General features: G+C 35.6%; 1 protein-coding gene across 1 annotated transcript in view; it reads left to right on the plus strand.

Moving 5' to 3' along the window:
* RIMS2 (regulating synaptic membrane exocytosis 2) overlaps window positions 1-24,321 on the plus strand; it is a 626,259-nt gene that overhangs the window by 220,390 nt on the left and 381,548 nt on the right. The window contains exon 10 of the mRNA XM_057307663.1: window positions 3,603-3,913. Coding sequence (XP_057163646.1) covers window positions 3,603-3,913 — 311 coding nt within the window. The remainder of the gene's footprint in view (window positions 1-3,602; window positions 3,914-24,321) is intronic.

Here is a 24,321-nt window from a genome sequence, read left to right on the forward strand (position 1 = left end):
ATATTTCCATTTTCCTTAGTTTTTTCTCTCCCTTTCTTTTTTTTTTATTTTTAAAAGATCTTATTTATTCATTTGACAGAGATAGAGACAGCCAGCGAGAGAGGGAACACAAGCAGGGGGAGTGGGAGAGGAAGAAGCAGGCTTCCAGCGAGGAGCCCGATGGGGGGCTCGATCCCAGAATGCCGGGATCACGTTCTGAGCTGAAGGCAGACACTTAACCACTGAGCCACCCAGGTGCCTCTCTCTCCCTTTCAAACCCACCAAGGATGTTTGTAAAACAGAATAAATGATAATAAAAAGCACATTTGAGTCGTTAGAGAGTATTCCATCTCTTAATATTGCTGCATTACTTTGCAAAATTTGGCATATTTAGAATTGAAGGTAATAATACCTTATAATTTTGAATCCTATATATCTTTGTATTCTGAAGGCTTTGGTGTTTTCAGTATTTATGAAGATCAGCAAAACTAATAGACCCTAATCGATTGTGGCTATTTACCGGCATCTATATTACTAAGATATTTTTAACAGCATTCATCATATGATACACTTGCTGATTAACTTAATTGGTTAAAGGGTTTCATTAACAAAAGTCCTGTGATTTTGTTCCCAGATCAGTTTAATTTTGTTTCATAGACACATAACTTACCTCTCATAGACATTAATAATTTCATAACCAGTTAAAAGTCATCTCCTACGTACACATGTGTATGTGTTTGTGAGACGGAGTTCTGTATCCTCAGTTTAGAAGTTAAGCTACTCTGTGTGTGAAGGACTTTGAGTGAAAGGGTCAGTCTCTGTACTACTTCGAGTGAGTGGATTTGTTTACTGAGCTTTAAAGATTAACAAACTATTAATCCACGAATGGGAGGAGATAGTAAAAGAAGAAAAGGAGAGTGAATTGGGTGTTAGGATGCGAGGATACTAAGTAGGAGGAATATAGTGTCTAGTCAGAAAAGTAGCAGCCAATGTGGGTGTCCCAGAGACTATGGGGAGAGAATTAATACAGAGAGCCTTTAATAGGAATCGAACAGCATCCTTCAAGCCTTATACTCCTTTATCTCGTATTAGTATCCTTTGGGTGTTAACAGATGAGGAAAATGAAGCCCTTCGTTCTTTCAAGTCTTGTTCTCACTTTGGGCTCCACAGAAATGTTACTGTTACCATTTGTACGGTGAGTAGTTCACACTGAGGTTAATTGGTGAGGCTACGCCTGGCCTTCCGTACTCAATGAGGAGCACACACGTAACCCGTTCTTCATATCAAGTTGGGCGTCTCTGCTTCAACCAGTGGTTCTCTAACTTTATCAGGCATCAGAATCACCTGTAGGATTTGGCCAAAGAAATCACAGATTTCTGGGTCCCGCCAGAATTTCTGATTCAGCAGGTCTGGAATGGGGCCTGAGAATTTGCACTTCTCACAAGTTCCCATTGTCCCAGGGATAGTCTTTGAGAATCTCTGCTCAGAAGAGCTTAAGTAACTTGCTTACCTTGTGACAAATAATGAAGCAGCAATAGGTCGTGTCTGCAGATGACTGTGATTGGATACTTGTTGTCTCACAAACTCACTTCCGTTTTATTGTCGGTTACCAGGCACAAAGGATGTTATTCTTCAGTACTCTGACTTACTCTAGATGGATTTATATCATGAAATCATATAGCTTATGTTATCACTGTAATATGAATAGTAATCTGTTTAAAATAAGACAGAAAAGTTGAAATTCAAACTAACATTTTTTTGTGGTGCTAGATTTAGTTTACCTTCCACACTTGAGAGACCTGCAGTACCAACATTTGTCACAAGATGGCATCAAAAGGCTGAAGATTTTGGTTGAAACTTCATTGTTGAGAGTGAGATATATTTCATGAGTGTTCAAAAGAAATTTGTACCATGAGATATTTTTTAAACATTTTGGTGAGATTTTGGTATTTTCATAGCAAAGATGCTTTCTTATTTACTTATAAAAACAAAATAGGCATTGTTTGACATTATTGACATTATTAATGACTAATTCTTTCAGAAATCAGTGAAACATAAATCTTAGTGTAATAATATACAGTATCTTATCATCTTTCCCCAAGAAGGATTTCAAAAGAATTCAAGTTAGTAAACATTTAGAAGGTCTTACTCTCCTGTGATTGGTAGCGTCTCCTTATGCAAATAGACGATGTAAACCCTGTCCCCATTGTGCTTTGAATTTAGTTGGGGGAGGGGGAAGAAATGTATATACAGTCCAAAGAGATAACAAAATAATATAAAATGATTAAGTGCAATAAGTACAATGTTGTACGATGTGGATTATACAAAAACTATGAACGAGAATGAGGCCAATTAAGCAAAAATTTTAAAGGTCATTTTACAAAAAAATCTTTGCATCAGTTGAAAACAGCATAATGAATCTTCCTTTTACTGTGATTATCTATCTATTATTATTATTTTAACTTATTTAAACTATGAGGAAGTGTTTGGGAATCTTGAGAGCTGTGTAAGTTTCAGTATTTAACATACACGTCAGAAAACACTTGAAATATGAACTCACCTTTTATTTCATGAATATATAATTTTATTTTTTCTAATTAATTGAAAAATATTTCTTAGAAGAAGGTGAAGGTTTTCTGGTCACAAAGATAGTAGTTAAGATATTTTTAGATTTCCAGAGTCTGAAAAACATACCTATTAAAAAATCAAGTGTAGAATGGTGGTTACCATGGGGTAGGGAGGGAGAAAGGGGGTTTGCTGCTTAATGAGTATAGATTTTGAATTTTGCAAGATGAACAAGTTTTGAAGATATGTTTCACCGCTCTGTGAATATACTTAGCACTATTGAACTGTGCACTTAAAAATGGTTAAAGTGGTATATTTTTTTTACCACAAAAAGAAAAAAAAAACAAGTATCTTTTATAAATTATGAGCAACTAAAAGGTTTATATTGAGGGTCAACAATGTTCCTAGCTTTATTTTAGCCGTTAAGAGCTACTTAAAAGAAATAAGTACCTCTTCAAGAAGCTTATAATATAATAAATTGGTGATAGAAGATTTACTTAATATTAGTAGGTAATCTCCTAGAAGTCTAACATCTAACAAGCATGGTGCTAGATATTTTATATAAATTATTTCCAATCTTTAATTCTCAAAACAATATAGGAAACAAAGTATTATCATCCCTACTTCCCTATTTTATCACTAAGGAATCTGTTTTATAGATATGAAGATTCAGCAGCTAGTTCGATTGCAAAGTTTCTAATCTTGGAGTTGGTGTGTAAACCCAAGTCTGTCTAGCCTCAAAATCCATTTTCCCTATATTCCACCATGCTCCTAATTTAAATAAAAAGTAATTAAAGAATACATATAAACAGCTAGTAATTTGGCACTCTAGTTTGGTATTTCTGCTGTCGGTAACATTGCCTGTTTCATTATAATTATGCTGACAATATTAAAAAAGATATGTGATATAATTAATGGTAGCAGTTAATCGGGATTACATTTTAACTTCAGAAAGGATAACCATATGATTTTTGTTGTTGGTTTGAACTGTCTTCTCTTTTGATTTCTGTTTAACTTTTGGAAACACTAATTTTTCTTCCCTGTGTGTTCGTGTGCAGGTTATGTGGGTATGTAATTTGTGCCGAAAACAACAAGAAATCCTCACTAAATCAGGAGCATGGTTTTATAATAGTGGATCGAATACGTCACAGCAACCCGATCAGAAGGTTGTGCGAGGACTGCGGAATGAGGAGGCACCTCAGGAGAAGAAAGCAAAAGTGCATGAGCAGGCCCAGTTCCAAGGACCCTCAGGTGACTTATCTGTACCTGCAGTGGAGAAAAGTCGATCTCATGGGCTCACAAGACAGGATTCTATTAAAAATGGGTCAGGAGTGACGCACCAAATTGCCAGTGACATAGCTTCAGACAGGTAAACATTTTGTTTAATCTTTAGGTAAACATTATTTTTAATCTTCATTCCAAACAGAAATAAAAATACATGAAATGTTTAGGCAACGAGCTGTCTAAATGTAATGTAAATGTCCATGTGTTTTATATAAATGCTGGAGGTGATGTTCAGGACTCGAGGTATTAGAAGTTTGAACAATCTTAGGTTTATTCTGATTTTCCAGAATAAAGAAATGGAATAAAAGAGAGGATTTAGATAGAAGGCATAGGAAAGACAGACTGGGATAAGAGCACTGGGAATGAAGAAGAGATGGTTTTAAGACATTTTAGAGAGGTTGCATTGAAGGACGTAGCCAGAAGTGGAAAGTAAGAGAAGAGGAAAGTTACTGATGTCTCTAAAAGTTCCACCTTGGGCTGAAGGATGAGGTAGTTTTCCAAGCAGGTAGATTCAGACGAAAGGATTTCACGAGTTTGCTGTATTCATGGGCCAACTCTGTTATTACTATTTGGGATCAAATCTGTGGGCTTCTTCATGTTCAGAATGTTAGACTTTTACAAATAGTATTTATGGTCCTATATTTCCTACCATTGGAAGGGGAGAATGAAACATTTTCATGGGAAGATTATTTTCCTATATTCCTATTTGAATTGAAAACTAAAAAAACTGGTTTATACTATTTCTGTTGTCCAGAAGTGGCCAATAAATTTCTGTGTGAATAAGTACAAAGTCATGCATTTGTGGAAAAACAAATCTAAAATTATACTATTAGGATGGTGGGTTGTGAGCATTCATTTATCACAGGTAAGATAATTGGAAGTCACTTTATATAGTGCCTCAAGTGTCACCCTGACATCGGGGTGTCTTGAGACTATGCCTTGAGAATAAGAAAATGATGACTTCACCAGTTCTTTTGAAAACTAACAAAAATAAAACAATGTAATCGTATCTTTGGGCAAAACAATGGTGGTTTCGTGACTGACATACCATGAGCATGTCTCAGTGTAAAATCTCAGGAACCCAAGAATTTTAAGTTCAGAGGACCGTCTTCTATCGAGGTCCACCTTAAGCAAAGTAGTTTATTTGGAAGGCAGTCCCACGCACCACCTGTAGGGGAGTGAGCAGTGATCCAGTTAAGAGAAAAAACACGATACTAGGCACATTCAATAGCAGGTTACCTCTTTTGGCCAACATATCTCAATTTTACTGAGACTTCTGGGACACAGGGCAGAATGGCCTCAGAGTTATCCTACTTAATGGGCAAGGAGATTGGGGTATTTATCCTGATCTCTCCTTTGTTGTTGGTTGTTCCTGGAGGGTGTTAACTCTTTGGAACTCACTGGCCAAGCATGTTCTTAACGGCCAGAGAAAGCACTCAGGCAGGCTATTACAAATATGGTAAGAAGACAGTGCTGTGTAGGGCCTGGTAAATGATGAGGCAGTGTGAGTTGGGACAGTGGCAGTGTCTGCCACACAAGGACTGTAGAAATCAATTAAGCCTATAAAATGGTGACTACAATGGTCATGGTATATGAATTTGGATGAAAAAATAGATGATAACCAGTGGAGGTAGGGTTTGCAAATGAATGAATGAGTGAATGACTAAGTAAAATGGATAATGGGAACATAGATACATTCTGCAAAAACTAGATAGACGCATGGGATAGTTTCCTTTGGAATTTAGAAAGATAGGTTTAGGAAGAATAAAAGGAAATACTAAAACCCTGGATCACATAGTAGATTATGAAGTTTTGGAATGCATTTCATCAGGAAGTTGTGGATGTTAAAATTAAATCCAACAAGTTTATGAATGATTAATTCATCTTTGTAAGGAAGCTAGAATCATCTCTCTAATCTTTGAAGAAGGCGATGATGAGAACAAATATACCTTTTTCAATATTATGTCTCAGCTCTTCTTCTGTTGACAGAGTATTAGCCTAGATGAACAATAGAGTCTGATCCATTGTGCGGAAGCAAGAGATAGTAGTTCTTTTTTCCCCCTTCTTCTCTTTTGCCTGGTGACTTTGACTGCCATTCCTAGTAAATGTGTATCTTAATGACGCAAAGTATCCTCTACGTGTATCCTTCCTTTACAAATCTCATGTAAGTCAAACCAGTAGCTCCTTTTGTGTATAGGAATTACTCTGGTCAGGGAAGTTAGAGTTTAACATTAGATTTAGTAGTTATGCCTAGAAAATGGAATCGGTTATAATTTGTAAAAGCTTTTATTTGAAAAATACTTTCTCTTCAGGAATAATGCAGTTCCCCTTATCATAAGCAAAAAAAGAGCATTTGTTTTATTATTTTAAAATTGCAGGTTCTGTAGCAGTTTGCTGTGTGTGCCTCTGTGAACCCACGGAATTCTTTCCCCAAGAGCATGGGGTCAGCAAACTATGCCCCCAGGCCGAGTCTGGCTAGCCACCTGTGTTTTGTAAATAAACATTTCCTGGACCACCGCCAGCCATACTATTCGTTTACTTATTGTCTCTGGCTATTTTCAGCTCCAGCTCCAGGGTTGAGTAGTTATAAAGGACTATATGGCTCTCATAGCCTAAAATATTTACTCTCTGACCCTTTACAGAAAATGTTGGCCAATTCCTACCCTAGAGAGTAGTTAGTTCTCTTGTTCTGTTGCTATGTCTGCTTTCTTTGCCCATTTTCTTTTGTTAACTGTTTAAATCATTTTGGTTAAGCGTGTTTTCTTGTAGATACACCACATCTTCTTTATCCATTCATCTGTGGATGGACATCTGGGCTCTTTCCATATTTTAGGCCTGTTTTGTTCTGTTTTCTCCCTGTCCCTCTCCCAGGCTCTCCCTCCCTCTTTCCTTCCTTTTTTTTTCTGGGTGCCCTGTCTCTCTCTCTTTCTTTTTTTCTCTCCACATCACTCTCCTTCCTTACCAGGATGGATCTTCTAGCAATTCGAGTTGAACAGTGAAGTGGAGCTACTGATAAGGAATATGACTTCAGTTTAAAGCATTATTAGTAATTCGTTTCCTTAGTATCATTCAGAAACTGGTGGCCTCAAAAAGAGAAGTTTTGGTTCAATTAACTTAAATCTCTTTAGATCTTGGAATTGTGTTTGACAGATGCAAAAGTATGCTACATTTTCCTCTTTTAAAGAGTTTAGTTTAATCTTTAACTGTAGTAGCTTTGACTGTTTTATGACTCTTTTCTTCCCTTGCAGGTTTTAACACATTGCTTTACACATGGACCCTTAGTATTTATTGAGTGAATGAATATCAGTTGGGCCTAGATCTTGGCTTTGAGTTAATGAGTATTTACTTAATTAATTTATTCATAAAAATGGCAAATGTTTATTATCAATTTAGATGCAAAATATTATTAGAAGTTTTCAAATATGTTTTTTATTTCAGAATAAGTTTTGAAATCACCATTTAAAAAAAATGTTGTGTAGCTTGCTTACCCTTTGTTATGTCCCTCAGGAATGCCCTGTGGTTTCTCAGCCTTTAATTTACATGTATATAATGTGGTGATCTTATTAAAGTGTAGGTATGAATCCTGTAGTTCTGAGGTAGGACTTGATAATCTGTATTTTCACAAGCTTCCAAGTGATGCCAATACTTCTAGTACAGGCCACTTGTGAGGCAGTAGGACATCTAAGAAGATCTTAGGGAGGGAAGACCAGTGGCCTTCAGTAGCTCAGTGGCAGTTGTCCTCTGTGGCTCTACCACCAAGAGGCATACCACTTAGCGAACATGTAAAGGTTCGTAGAAGCAACATAGCTGTCCATTTGACTATCCTGTTCTGACATATTTATTGAACGGAGGACAAAAGGTGGAAACCAGCTACCTGGTGGCCGATTGGCTACCTTCATGCAGGTGCAAGACCCTAACTCCTTTATTATGACATTGTGGCTGAGCACTTACTTATTTAAATATGTTCTATTTTTTTATATAAATTACTGATTTCCCCTTTATTATACAGTTAGGAATATATATGTATTAAAAATTATAAATATATACAGCTAGGATATTTTACCTCTGGATTCATTTTCAAAGTAGTAAAGGGGGTGTTACAGAATATTTGTTTTACAAGGAGGCCTTGGGTTGGAGGAGGGTAGTGAACCGCTGTGTTAAGGAATCTAAGGTGGGATCTAGAGGAGGGTGGGTGAAATAACCATTTAAAAACTAAACTTTTGTTAAGAAAATAAAATTAAATAAAAACTAAAATAAATTTGTCATACAACATTTAGTTGACATTTTATACACTTGAAATTACTTAAAAGTTGGATGCTTCATAATTTTCATAGTTGAAAATTAGTCGTTAAAATTTAGGAAACAGTTAAATTTTTTCTTTTACATAAAGTTTTAGTATTTGTTTATTTAGCACTTCCTAGGACATTGGGAGAAATTAAAAAGTAAGAAATATTATGGCTAATTTGTTTGGTGGAAGGGATGAAAACTGGAAATCAGAAGGCATAGTTCCTGTTCTTACTTCCTCTCTTTACTATTATCATTTGTAGGTATATACCTTTTGTTTGTGTCTCTGTTTTCTCATCTCTGAAATAAGAAAGGCAGTCTGCAAGATCTCAAAAAGACTCCCAGTTGTAAAATTCTTTGCTTTGTTGGATTTTAAGTTCTTTGCCGTGGTATAAACTTGAAAATATTCTCTTCCATTATTTTTTTTCTTTCCTCTACTTGGTAGTCTTGTGTTCAGTTAATAGAGGGCTATCTTCCATATCGTAATAACTCATTGTTATAATCCACTTATTCAACAGACATTTATCAAATTTCAGTTAGATATTATCTGTTACTACGTGTCTCAAATAATTTCACCATGATTTGTATATAAAACTGAATGTATCTGACATATTAGATTAAATCTCCAATAAGGACATTTTGACTCTGATCTTGTAATTATATTACTATGTAATATTTCTCACTCTATTTTCCCTATTTCTTTATTCTATTATAAAACAAAATTAACAAGTAATAGGAAAAAGTAACAGAGTAAACTGCTTCTAATGGACTATCAAGCATTTTAAGAAACATAACTACAAAGAAATAATATTCCACAGGCATCCCAGATTCTTAAGTATTTGTTTTTACATTTTACTGCTTAAATAATGACACTTAATGGAAGTACTGAGAAAGTTTATTATCATTTTTTCTGGAATTTTCATTAGGTGAGAGTGGAAAACTAAAAAACTGTCATGACTCATTACATTTCAGTGCATTCTGTTAGATGGCGACTATGCTACCAGGTGTAAGTGATGGCAAGAGAGTAATAAAAATATAAAGTGATTCTTTTGGGTCAAAATGTAAAGTTTTAAGGCAAATTAAGTATAGTGAAAATTTAGTAGTTCGGTAATCACCACAATTTCCTTATTGTCTGATACTTATAATGCACCGAATACTTTTGTGACATTTCATTAAATAATTAAAAAGTTTGATGCAAATTTCAGTTAGTTAACATACAGTGTATTATTAGTTCCAGGTGTACAGTATAGTGATTCCCTATAACACCCGGTGCTCATCACAGCCGGCGCCCTCCTTAATCCCCATCACCTATTTACTCATCCCCCCACCCACCTCCCCTCTGGTAAGCATCAGTTTGTTCTCTATAGTTAACAGTCTGTTTCTTGGTTTGCTTCTCTCTCTCTCTCTGTCTCTCTCTCTCTCTCATTTCCCCATTGCTCATTTGTTTTGTTTCTTAACTTCCACATACGAGTGAAATTATATAGTATTTGTCTTTTCCTGACTAACTTATTTCTCTTAGCATAATACTCTCCAGCTCCATCCATGTTGTTGCAAATGGCAAGATTTCATTCTTTTTTTATGGCTGAGTAATATTCTACTGTGTGTGTGTGCATGTGTGTGTGTGTACCATATCTTCCTTTTGCATTCTTCAGTCGATGGACATTTGGGCTGTTTCCATAATTGGGCTACTGTAGATGCTGCTGCTGTAAACACTGGGGTTCATGCATCCCTTTGAATTACTATTTTTGTGTTGTTTGGTATAATACCTAGTAGTGCTATTGCTGGATTGTAGGGTAGTTCTATTTTTAACTTTTTCAGGAAACTGCATACTGTTTTCCAGAGCGGCTGCACCAGTTTGCATTCCCACCAAGAGTGTAAGAGGGTTCCCCTTTCTCCACTTCCTTGCCAACACCTGTTGTTTCTTGTGTTGTTGATTTTTGCCATTCAGACTGGTGTGAGGTAGTATCTTATTATAGTTTTGATTTGTATTTCCCTGATGATGAGTGATGTTTGGCATTTTTTCATGTCTATTGACTATCTATATGTTTTCTTTGGAAAAATATCCATTCATGTGTTCTGCCCATTTTTAGTTGGATTATTTATTTTTTGGGTGTGGAGTTTTATAAGTTCTTCATATATTTTGGATACTAACCCTTTTTCTGATATGTCATTTGCAAATATCTTCTCCCATTCTGTAGGTTGCCTTTTAGTTTCATGGATTGTTTCCTTTGCTGTGTAACATTTGATTATTTTAAAGTAAAAGTAATAGTTAAAATATATGCTTAAGACTTTTGCTTCCAATATAGATGGAGTAATAAGGCCTGGATTTATGCTTCAGCCTGAGATATCTGAGAAAATAGACAATATATTTGAAACAGCAGGTTTTTAGAAATTGGACATTAGGCAACACAGGAGAGTAATACCTGAGAGATGGCAGATAAACGAAGTGAGCCCCATGACTGCCCCATGCTGCTTTGAGAGAGTTTACAGGCTCTTGTACAGGGAGACGAGTCTAGGCAGCGTCCAGATGTCTCCTGTGTTGAGGAGACAGTTCTGAGGGCTTGGGGAGACCAATGCAGCCAAAGTTTGCTAGACAGAGTACCAGAGAGGAGAGAGATGAACAGAAAGATACCCTGGAGATCTGAAGACGGTTCTTTTTGTGTATTCAGTGGACTAATGATTGGCACATGTGCGTGAAGAAACTAGTTGAGGCCAGGGAAAGGATCACTCAAAATGATTAGAGGGAGCACTGGCCTGCATTCACATAGGATCAAGAATAATGTCTGGTCCCTGCAGACAGACTAGAAAACCTCAAGAGTACCGGAATATTGGGTAGAGTATTTTAGAAATTTTTATCTCAGCAATGGGGAATAATTAATGCTAAAATGAGCACTACTGTGGGACAGAATAGCAAATCATAAAAGCAAGAAAGACCTGAAAGGATCAGGCTGTTTCCAAGTTGTTTCCAGAAGTTCAAGAAGATTTATAGGAATACAAAAATATTCAGTACCCAACAAGATAAAATTCACAGTGTTTGACATCCAATCAAAGATAACTAGGTACAAAATAGCAGGAAAACACAATCAATAATGGGAAAGTAACTAGACACTTGACATCAGCCCAGAAGTGACACGGATATTGGAATTAGCAGGCAAGAACTTTAAATAGTTATTATAATTGTGTATCCCATACAATTTAAAAAAGTAGATAAAAGTAACATAGAAAAATAAAACCTGAATTAAACTTGTAAAGATGAGAATTAAAATACCTGAAATGAAAAATATACTTGATGGGGATAATGGAAGTTTAGGTACTGAGGAAGGAAGAATTAGTGAATTGAAGGCTGACAGAAATGAGGCAAAATGAAACACAGGATAAAAAAAGTGAATAAATAATTTAAAAAGTGAGAGAACATTATTAGCCATGGGATAGTATCAAGTATTTAATATATATGTAATTGGGTGGTCCTTGAAGGAGAGGAGAGCATGAAGAACACTAAGAAAAATTTGAAGAAATAGTGGTCAAATTTTTTTGTTTCTCCTAATTTTTATTTAAATTCAAGTTATTTAGCATACAGTGTAATATTAGCTTCAGGTGTTGAATTTAGTGATTCATCACTTTACATACAATACCCAGTGCTCATCACAAATGCACTCCTTAATCCCCATCACCTATTTAACCCCACCCCCCGCCCCCCTTCTTCCTACAAAATTGACAATTTAGCCAAACTGGACAAATTCCTTGAAAGACCCAGATTACCAAAGCCCACCCAAGACGAAATGGATAGCTTAAATAACCTTATATGTACTAAAGAAATTATATTTGTGGTTAAAAACCTTCCCACAAATAAAACTATGGACCTGACGGCATCACTGGTAAGTTCTAACAGACTTTTAAGGAAGAAATAATGCCATTTCTTCATAAACTCCTCCAGAAAATTAAAGAGGAGGGAATATTTCTCAACTCCTTCTCTTAGCTAACATTATTCTGATACCAAAACCCAAACCAACTACAGATGAACATCCCTCATAAATAGAGATGCAAAATTTCGAAACAAGTTTAGCAGACTGAATCCATCAGAATATTAGAAGGGTAATACATCATGACCAAATGGGGTTCATTTCAGGAATATAGAGTTAGTTTAACAGTTGAAGATCATGGTAATTCACCATTTTAACAAAATAGAAAAATCCTGTTTCAGTAAATACAGAAAAATCATTTGACAAACTCCAACATCCATTTTTAATTAAAACTCCCAGCAAACTAGGAATAGAAAGGAACTTCCTCAACCCAATCAAATGTATTTACAGTGATTCTGAAGCCGATGTCACATCTACTCGTGAAAAATGAATACTTTCCCCTTAAATCAAAAGCAAAACAAGGATGCCCATTTCACCACTTCTAATCAACATTGTAGTAGAGTTTCTGGTCCTGATTTATTTATTTATTTAAAATAAATAAATAAAATAAAAGGCATCCAGATTGAAAAGAAATACTTTCTTAATTCACAGAGAACATGATTGCCTTTATAAAAAAAAATCAGAGTCTGTAAGAATGCTATCAGAACTAATAAGTGAGTTTAGCAAGGTTGCAGGATATAAAGTCAGTATCAGATAACCATTTGCATTTCTAAATACTAATAAAGAACAAATTGAAAGTGGAATTTAAAATAGTATTATCTATAAGAGCTTAAAAATGTGAAATATATTTTCACTAGCACCAGCTGATTAAAGTACTTAGATATAAATCTGAAAAAGTATGCATGGGATCTGTATGCTGAAAACAGTGAAATGCTGATGAAAGAAGCATAAGTTCTGATTAAAGGACGAGATACACTGTGTTCATAGATTACAAGACGAAATATTGTTAAAATGTCACTTTGCCCCAGTTGAATCCATATGTAAAGGTAGATTCTTGGGACGCCTAGGTGGCTCAGTTGGTTAAGCTTCTGCCTTCCGCTCAGGTCATGATCCCAGGGTGCTGGGATCGAGCCCTGCATTAAGCTCTCTGCTCCATGGGAGTCTGCTTCTCCCTCTCCCTTTGCCTGCCCCCCCCCCCCCCCGCTTGTGCTCTCTCTCTCTCTCTGTCAAATAAATAAATAAAATCTTAAAAAAAAAAAAGATTCTTAAATGCATATGGAAGTGTTTGGAATAACCAAAACAGTTTTAAAAAAGAATGTAGTTAGAAGCCTAACACTCCCTGATTTGAAGAAATGATAAATCTACAGTAATTAAAATAGGGCAGTATTGGCATAAATAAACACAAATAGATCAATGAAATAGAATGGAGAGCCTATACATAGACCCACACATATAGTGACAACTTGTTATTTTTTTTTATTTAAAGATTTTATTTATTTATTTGACAGAGAGAGAGACAGCCAGCGAGAGAGGGAACAGAAGCAGGGGGAGTGGGAGAGGAAGAAACAGGCTTCCCAGAGGAGCAGGGAGCCTGATGTGGGGCTTGATCCCAGGACCCTGGGATCACGCCCTGAGCCTAAGGCAGACGCTTAACGACTGAGCCACCCAGGTGCCGGTGACAACTTATTTTTGACAAAGGTACAAAGGCAATTCAGTAAAGAAAGGTTAGTCTTTTTAGCAAATGGTACTGCAACAATTGAATACCCACTAAAAAAAAAAAAGGAGTTTGAAGTTTCTTTTTTTTACCATGTAAACATAACTGAAAAAGGATCATAATCTAAATGTAAACCTAAAAGTATAAAACTCCTAGAGAAAATATAGGGGAAAATTATTGTGACCTTGGTTTAGGTTAAAACTGTAAAGCTTTGGGGAGGAGCTAGAGGAGAATATCTTCATGACTTTAGGGTAGGCAGTGTTTTCTTAGACACAGAAAACACCAATCATGAGAAAAAAATGACAAGTCAGGCTTCATCAAAATAAGCTTCTCATCAGAAGACATTGTTAGTAAAATGTATAATCAATTTGTGTTTCAAGAAATTTCAAGACAAAATATTTGCAACACATGTAGCTTAAAAAAGAATATAATGAACATTTCCATTTAAATGATAAAAATAGCCCCCAAATGCAAAAAATTGGAATAAACTTTTCACAAAAGAAAATATACAAATGGCTAATAAACATAAGAAAAAATGTCTGGTGTCTTTAGTCATTTGTGAGATGCAAATTAAGACTTCCATGAGATAGTTTGGTGCACTCACTGGGAAGGCTGCAACTTAGAACAACAAAAAGCTGACATCACATACAATTTGTGAGGACTCAGAGCAAATGGGGCCTCTAATTCTTTGCTAGTGAGAGTGTAAAACATGTGAAATGGTACGAGTGTTTTAGATAAGTCTTTGACAGTTTCTTATAAAACTAAATACACATTGGGGCACCTGGATGGCTCAGTCGGTTGGTTAAGCCTCTGACTCTTGATTTTGGCTCAGGTCATGATCTCAGGGTTGTGAGATCGAGTCCTGCCTTGGGCTTTGCACTCAGTGGGGAGTCTACTTGAGATTCTGTCTCTCCCTCTCTACCTGTCCTTCCCTCCCTCAAATAAATAAATAAATCTTAAAAAAAAAAACCCTAAATGTACACTTAGCCTGTGACCCATTAACCTAAGAAAATGAAATCATATGTCTATAAAAATACTTGTATAATAATGTTTGTAGCAGCTTTATTCTTAGTAGTTTGGAAATGGAAGCTTTCCATATGTCCATCAATTAGGAGAATGAATAAACAAATTGTGGTATATTCAAATAAAATGAGGGAATGTTGACATGCAGAGAAACATGGATAAGTCTCAAAACTATTGTGCTGAGTAAAAGAAGCTAGACATTAAAGAGTACATAGTATAAGGTTGCATTTATGTAAAGTTTAAGAAGAGACAAAACAAACAGGTAGTGGAAGAAATCATAACAATGCTTTCCTTGCGGGAACTTTCTGGAGTGACAGAAATGTTCTGTAACCTGACAGAGATATGGATTACTAGTTGTGTATATCTGTCAAAAGCTATTGCAGTGTGACACTTAAGATTTGTGTCTTTTTACCTGAAACCAATATTATATTACATGTTAACGAACGAGAATTTAAATAAAAATTGAAAAAAAAATGAACAACAAGAAAGATTTGTGTACTTTTTACTGAATGTAAATTATTTCTCAATAAAAAATTAAAAGGGAATTATATGTATAATTGCTACATTAAAATTTTTTATCCTTAAAATTTTTTCCAGTTTTATTGAGATATAATTGACATGGTATTAGTTTGTGTACAACATAATGATTTTATATATGTATATATTGTGAAATGAGTATCAAAATAAGTTTAGTTAACATCCTTCACCTTACATAACATATTTTTTTCTTGTGATAAGAGCTTTTAAGATCTACTCTTATGTTTGCTACATCTTTAAATTGCGGGTTCCATTGAAATTTTATTGGTACTAAGTGTTTAAGATTTATTATGAAATTGGATTAGAAATAATGAATTTTTCTTCATAATCAACATTTCAACAATGGTTCTTTTCAATATATTCAGAGATGCCTATATTTATAGAATGCTGATAGTGGACCTAGAGCCTTGTATTTAGAATTTATTAAGTGTGGATTACATGTGATTTAGGGACTATGTAGCCTATTTCTATGAGCTGTCTTCTGAAACTGACATAGTTCTCATGAATCTTATTCCAATTCATTACCTGAGATATGTGGTGAGGGAAAAGTAACATGAAGTTGAGAGAAAGAAGATAAAAAGATGTAAAGGGAAATAATTTTATTTATTTTTTTAAAAAGATTTTATGTATTTATTTGACAGAGCGAGCACAAGCAGGGGGAGCAGCAGAGGGAGAGGGAGAAGCAGACTCCCCACTGAGCAGGGAGCCTGATGCAGGGACTCCATCTCAGGACCCTGGGATCATGACCTGAGCTGAAGGGAGATGCTTAACTGACTGAGCCACCCAGGTGCCCCAAGGGGAATAATTTTAAAAAGGGAATCAAAGTATGGTTAGGAAAGAGATTAATTATAAAGAACTAAGGGACTAGACAAGATCAAGCTCTGATGTTTGCCTTAGGAGAAAGAAGAATCTTCATAACTTGGAAGCGAGTGGTTTTATAACCTTTATTCCTAGAAAATTTTTTTATACTTTTTAGAATATCAGATGAAACAAAAAGGTAACAAAGATGGTTATGTGTTTGGTGCCACTTCCATTGAATTATGCACATTCAGTAAACGCTTGGAACAGATGATGAATGAAAATTATCATACTAATGTGTTTAACAGGAGTGATGTCATTTCTGTAGCATCTTTGTCTTTTATTGGCAGAATGATCAAACAATAGACTTGACGATATACAATGACGTTTTCTAATGTAGCCGACACTTGAGACCTATTTTTAAAATATGATATGAGCTCTGAAAGGCAAGCTATGTCTTTTTTAAAAAAAGAACGTTTAACATATTATAATTGGTTTGACAGTGTAAAAATCTCTTCTCTCAGAATAAGTAACTTTAACAGTTTTAATGTCAATATTTAGATGAAAAAGAATTTTTAGTTCTATTTTCAACTGAATTAAACTTGGAACCATTCTCAAGTTTCCTTCCTTTAAGTGACCTATAAAAGGAATTGCACTGTGTGCCAGTTTGCTTAGGACGGTCCTAGTTTACACCTGTTCTCTCCTGGCAGCCTTCGGAGGTTGGCATCTATCCTGGATTTTTTTATATGAAGTGTTTCATTAACAGTTGCACTAAAATAAGTTAGGGTAAGTTTGGTAGGTCTCCACTTTGTACTTATAGCTCCCAACATGATTTCATTTTGTGTGGGATGAATGTGCAGCGAACACAGCTCTCATCTGAAATGCAACCAGCAAGAATCCATCTTTCCCCTAACTTTTCAGACACACGATAGTTAACATTTCTCTTTTAAGAGCAGGTGCGAGTAGCTCACTGACAAAACACAATGTGATCTCGAAAGGTCGCTGGTCGTCGTGGTGGTGGGGGGAGTATTTGACATGGCTGCTTCCACTCGCCCTTTGGTACAGAGGCCAGTGTTGTCGTGGCTCATTCTTTAGCACGTGAGATGCAGGAAGTAAGGTTTGTGGGAGACTTTAGAAATGATAGGTGAGGTGTATGTGAAGCCTGTGCAGGAAATAGAGGCTGAACAGTTTCGTCCTAGGGTGTGTAGAAGGTAGTCTGGGTGTTTTTTCTACAGAGGTATTGTCATTTATTGTGTAGCATAAACCTACAACTATTTATGTATTTTATTATTTTGTAGTTTTTAAAACTTTGTGATAAATATTTCATCAACAAGGTGCTAAAAAAAGAAAATGCATTTTTATTGATGAATGTGTAATTTGCACAAATTTTTGGTTCATTTGCCTTCCACTAGGGGGCCTGGAGTCACTGAAAACATACATTCAAAAAAGGAAGTAATATCCTGTGAAGAAGCAACATCTATTTTAGAAGTCAGTTATTTTAGATCTAAAGATGACAAAATCATTCTTACAGATACAGAAGGTGTATTTTACACGCTATTCTGTCAAGCATGACTTTTCTTTTGATGACTTTTCTTTAAAACTAATTTTAGCCATTTTCAGTTCCAAGTTATGTGTGTGTGTATGTACACCCTGCAAATAGACTCCATTAAAAGAAGAACTTCACTGAACCAGTAAATGCTGACATTCTAAAAAGCATTTTAAAGGACATAAATTTTCTCTATAAAAGTAAGGGAGGAATTGAACAAATTAAAAAAATTTCTAATGCTAGAGTCACGTGTATCTTCTTCATCAGTGTATTCCTAGCACTTTGCACAGTAATTGACACATAGTGGTACTCAGTGAATAGTTGTTGAAATACTGAATGAATGGAATAATAAAAGAGCTTAAGAAAAAGGGAAATGAATTATAAGGGCATTGCAGTGTCTGTCAGAACCCCAGGAAAAGAATGAGGATAGACCTTATGAACAACTTGAGTTACGGACTCAAATACTGTGAACTCTATCTCAGTTTCTTGTCTCTGTTCCTTAGCCTGTCTGTGTTACTCTCATGCTCTCCAAAAAGGTTTTTGCTTTCAACTGTTCTCCACGGGGGGGAAAAATGACCGTGCATAGAAATTTGTTAAATAGGGGCGCCTGGGTGGCACAGCGGTTAAGCGCCGGCCTTCGGCTCAGGGCGTGATCCCGGCATTGTGGGATCGAGCCCCACGTCAGGCTCCTCTGCTATGAGCCTGCTTCTCCCTCTCCCACTCCCCCTGCTTGTGTTCCCTCTCTCGCTGGCTGTCTCTATCTCTGTCAAATAAATAAATAAAATCTTTAAAAAAAAAAAAAAGAAATTTGTTAAATAATTGAATGAAAGGACTGTTGTAGTAGACTTCATATTGGAAATCAGTACATTACTGGTGTATGTATTTTACTATTGCTTCCGAATTCATATGATAAGTTCACTTGAAGCTATAGAGAGAGATTCAGTAATGAAGAAATGAAACTTTGCTATGAAACTATGGTTAAGGTCCAAGATAATACATAGTTGAACTGAGACTTATGCTAATTGGGGTCGACATAGAAAAACATAATTATAAACTGTGCCATTTGAAAGCTAGTAAAATGTCTCACCATTTGATTATGTACATAATGGTACACATATGAAAGTATTTTAGAATGGGCTGTAGGCATTTTGATCTGACACTTGAATATCAAAATTGATCTTGCCAGTGGACCGTGAGAAGATTACCCTGACTGAAAAGGATATAAATAGAATTTTATGTTTTGTGCCTCTTAAAACTAGGTGCAAGGCAAGAGTAACAACTTCTGAACTCATTTACAGCATAAAATTTGGAGTTATCCTGTCTTCTGATATTAAAGCTTGCCATAGCTTTGATATTTTGAAAAAGTTTACCTTTCTTCATATGTTAGAAGTAAAAAGTGTTAGAAGTAATTTTGTTCAAAATGACTTAGTATTATTGTGATAGAGATAGTTTTGAAAGCACTTGAAAAATTGCCATGCTGATTTAAAATACAGTTTAAGATCTGGTTCCAGGATTACTCCAATTTTTTGATTTGCATTTTCTTTTTGAATTCTTGTTTTTTGGAGTAAATTTTAAGACCTCTGAGCTCATGGAGAAGGATTTTCTTTTTTTTTTTTTTCTTTTTTTTTTTCTTTAAAGATTTTATTTATTTATTTAACAGAGATAGAGACAGCCAGCGAGAGAGGGAACACAAGCAGGGGGAGTGGGAGAGGAAGAAGCAGGCTCATAGCGGAGGAGCCTGATGTGGGGCTCGATCCCATAACGCCGGGATCACGCCCTGAGCCGAAGGCAGACGCTTAACCGCTATGCCACCCAGGCACCCCGGAGAAGGATTTTCTTATGCTTCAAGGTGTATTTATTCTTCTGTGTGGGATCTCCCTATTCTATATTTCTGTTCCATTCCCTAGACACTCAGTTTCTTTTTCCTCTCCAACCACTGTTAGTATTTTTGTTTGTGTATATTTTTATAGATATTCTCTGCAAATATAGGAATATATATTTATAATATATATATATATGTTTGTTCCTTTAAAATGATATATACATATGTGTGTGTCTATACTGTTATCTTTCTTTTTTCATTTAACAGCATATATTGGAGATTTTTTTTTTTTACCAGTACATGATGAGTATGCTTTATCATTCCTTTTAATGGATGTGTCAAAATTATTCAGTCCCTATGATGGACACAGGTTATTGCCAATTTTTTTTGCCATTACCAACACTGTTGTAATAAGTAATCTCATATATATGTGTATACACATATGTCTATATTATAATTTTATATCAGAGTAAATCTGTAAGATAAACTCAAATTCCCAGAAGTGGAATCACTTGGTCAAAGTGTATGTGTAGTTTTAATTTTTTGTAGCATTGCCAAATTGCTCACTACAGAGGACGTACCAGTCCGTACTTCTGTCAACTATTATTAGTGTTTCTGCTTTCTGATTCTTTAGGCAACACAATGTTACACAACTTTTAACCTTTCTATCTTATATCATAAATGAGTCAAGTTGAGCAATTCTGCATATGTTTAAGAATATTTGTGTTTCTTTTTTCTTTTTGAACTCCGTTGTTTATTTTTCTGTGTTCATCTTTATCTAAATGGGTTTTTAACATCTCTATATTGTGGACGATAATTCTTTGTGCGATGGATTGTGTATTAGCTTTCTGTTTCTTTATAACAAGTTACCACAAACCTAATGGCTTAAAACAATATTAACTTATTATCTCACAGCTTTCGTGAGTTAAGGTCAGGGTACAGGTTAGCTGGATCCTTGGCTCCGAGTCTCATTAGACTGTCATCAAGGTGTTGCCTGCGGCTGTAATGTCATCTGATGCTCAGGTCCTTTTCTAAGCTCACTCATTATTGGCAAAACTCAGCGCCTTGAAACTGTATGACTGAGGTCCTCAGCGCTTAGAGGCCACCCACTGTTTCCCTGCCAAGTGTCTCCCTTCCCACAGCATGACAGTTTTTGTCTTCTGAACCTAGAGGAGAGTGTCTATGCTGCTTTGAATCTTTTGACTTCTGTCTCTGACATCTGTTAACTCTTTTAAAGTGTTAACTTGCTCCTTAATCAGGCCCACCTCTCATAATTTCCTTTTTCATTAACTTAAAGTCAACTGTGTAGGGACCTTACTCCTCTCCACCAAAACACTTCACTTTTGTCATAAAATGTATGGGAATGATAATCCCAACATACCCACAGATCCCACCAACACTCAAAAGGAGGCGGTAACACCAGGTGTACACCAGGTGGCAGATATTGGAGGGGATCAGTGTAGGTTTTTGCTCACCTCAGATTGCAAATGTTTTTTCTGAGTTTGTTGTTATCTTTCGGCTTTGCTTATATTGTTCTTTTTCCAATGCATAAACATAAACATGTCTTTTACAGTTTTTGGAATTTTTTTCTTTTATGACTCCAGTTTCTTTTTTTAACTTTTCACTTTCAGTAAAATTCACCCTTTTAAATTATATAATTCAGTGGATTTTAGTATATTTATGAATTTGTACAACCATCTCCACTAATTCCAAAGCACTTCCGTCATCCCCAAAAGAAATTTCTTTTAGTAGTCATTCACCATTCTCCCCTGCTATCAGCCCCCTGGCAACTACCAATCTACTTTGTATCTCTATGGATTTGTCTACTCTGGACGTTTTGTAAAAATGGAATCATACAACACGTGGCCTTTTTTGTCTCCCTTCTTTCACTTAGAATAATGTTTTTAGGGTTCATGCACGTTGTAGCATAAATCACTAATTAATTCATTTTTATGGCTGAATATTATTTCATTGTATAAATATACCATTTTTGCTTATCCATTCATCAGTTAATAGACATTTGAGTTGTTGGCACAGTGGGGCTATTATGAATAATGCTGTTATGCAAGTTTTTGTGTGGATATATGTTTTCAGTTTTCCTGTCTTTTCTATTACAGTCATCCCTGTGAACATAAATTTTATCTCATTGTGGTTTTGATTCACAATTCCCTCATGAATAATGATATTGATCATCTTTTCTTCTGCTTATTGGCTATTTATATATCTTCAGTGGAGAAGTATATAGTCTAATTCTTTGTTGTGGCCTTCTCTTCACTAAGATTAAAAATATTTCCATGATCTCTTCTTATACTATTTGATTTTACTTTTACATTATAAAACTGGTCGATGTGAAACCTGCTGGATTATGGTGTGAAGTACAGCTCCAACCTTACTCTTCTGTACAAGGTTACTTAGTCCTCAAATTATTTATTGAGTGGTGCATCTTTTCATCCCACTGATTTGAGGTGCCATTTTTATCACATATTGAATTATTATATTTTAGGGCATATTTATAGATGTTCTGTACTGTTCCATTGAGCAATCTGTTCAAAGCACATATCTAGTTTCAAAAAGTCCATTTCTGCTACGTAAGCAATTCAAGCGATTGTTGAGAGCAAGAAACTTGGCAGCATGAGCTTTAGTAATACATTAAATTCCATAGTTACTTAACTGCCTTGTGGTGTATATTGGACTATGCAATGAGTGAATTATGAAGTGGGAAGGTCCTGGAGAGTAGGGGGAGGTTATATTTTTACCAATAATACTTCTTCCAGTTATACAGTTTGAGTGTATTAGTGGTCAGAGTAAAAAGTGAGATGAGAAATAGCAATTGTGTTAGAAACGAAGTATGAAAGATTCTTTCCCTGTAATATAGTGCTGGGAAAGGCGTTGATAAATGACGAGATTTGAACTTTTCAATGATCAAGGCTAAACCTGTATTTATTATTTTTGCCACCAGGTGGCGAAGGTGCATCTCTAAAGCAAAACGATTTGCTTCTGTGCTTGTCACACCTGAGCTAGTTGCTGAGCCCGCTATGGACTAGTAAGTGGATGAAGCTGGTGTCCGAGATTGTGAAAAACCCAGTTCCCGGTGTACCATTGCCTTTCCTTTGTGAATATTATATTTATTGCCAAATATTTATCTCTAGTTCTGAGATCTCCATGTACCAGATTTTACAATTGGGGGGTGTACAATCCTACTTTTTGTTTCACAGATATTTCAAAACCAAAATGTTCTGAATCTAAGTGTCTGCTTCCTCCCTAAGGAGCACCTTTGTTGTCATTCCCCAGCTCTTCTGGCTGTACCTTCAATCATCCTGCTGCCCAAGTTAAGAAACTTACATGTTATTTCCTAACCCTCTTCCTCTTGATTTTCATATTCAGTGAACATTTATGTTTTTGGTCAATTTCATTTTTTATAGCATTTCTTGTATTCAGCCCTTCCACTTCATTATGGATAGCATCAGTGCCCTGTTTAGGCATTAACTGTGTCTTGGTTTCTTTCTGGCTTTCTGCCTATTTGTTTGCTTTTCTCCATTTTTCCTTGTTTCCAGAATGAGGATTTTTTTAAAGTACAGATATGATGAAGTCATTCATTTCCTCCTTTTTGATGCCTTCCCATTTTGTACTTGAATTTCAAATCCTTAGTTTTCTAAGGGAAACTAACATTTATTGATTACCTACTACATTCTAGGCTCTGTGAGAAAAATGTAAGGCATTTATTTTTAATTCCCACAATGATGTAAGGTGTGGTTTAAGATACCCTTTTTTATACTGAAATGATTTCTCAAGATTCCAAAATTAGAGGTACAGTTTTCCATTGAAACATACATTTTTCTGACTCAAAATCCTATCATTCTACTTTTCAAGACTCACTATTATCTGTATTTTGAAACCTCATCTTCCATCACTTCCCCCCATGCAACCTATAATATAGCTACAGCAGATAACTAATGAATTTAAAAATATCTTTCGTTCTTAAAATGGAGAGTCTTTGCTCATGCTTTTCATTTTATCTAGAATTCTGTTCCAGCTATGTACATACGATTTAACAAATATTTATTATTGGTTGTGTGACGGACGGATTTCTAGGTGCTGAGGGTATGTCAGTGAACAAAATATACAAAATCCCTCATGGAGGTTGCTTGTTAGTTGGGGAAGACGAATAAGAAATAACTAGTAAACTGGATGCTGATAGAATTTGCTTTTGACTCTACACGCTGTGCAGAGCAGACCTCCTGGGGGCGCCATTCACTTAAAGTTGGCACCTCCTAGGCTCTGGCCAAGAGTACTGCAGAGGAAAATAATACAGGGGAAAGAGAGAAAGGGATTTTTGTGGGGGAAGAAGGATGGTTAACAATTTTAAATCAGAGGTTATGGAACACCTTCACATCCAGTTAAGAGCTGAAGGAGGTGAAGAAGTAAGTCATTTGTCTGTCTGGGGAGAGAACACTCCAGGCCCAGAAGTAGTAAGTGCTAAGATCCTTAAGTAAGGGTGTACCTTAGCATTTCTGCCTAAATCTTTACTTTTTCTTCTAATCCCAGGCTAAGTGTCCTTACTTACATGAAGTCTTCCCTTATTTTTTTTCCAGCAGGAATTATATTTTTTGCTTATAAAGTGTAACTTAATTGTAGCACTTACCCCCATCTGACCTTCAGTATGCTTGTTATCAACTTGTTTCCCTCTTACTAAATTTTGAGCAACTTTAGAGCATTCTGTCTTTTACGTCTTTGTGTCCATACATGCCTAGTTTAGGTTCTAGAAATAGTAGGCGCTCAATGAATAGTAGTTGAATTGGAATGAATTGAAATAAATTGAATCCCTGAAAAGACAAGTAGATAACTGATGGTCTTTTCCATACCTTTTACCTTTTACAATTATGCTGTGTTTACAAAAATTGAATTTATT

This window comes from Ursus arctos, unplaced genomic scaffold, assembly GCF_023065955.2.
Source record: "Ursus arctos isolate Adak ecotype North America unplaced genomic scaffold, UrsArc2.0 scaffold_6, whole genome shotgun sequence".
Lineage (NCBI taxonomy): Eukaryota > Metazoa > Chordata > Mammalia > Carnivora > Ursidae > Ursus > Ursus arctos.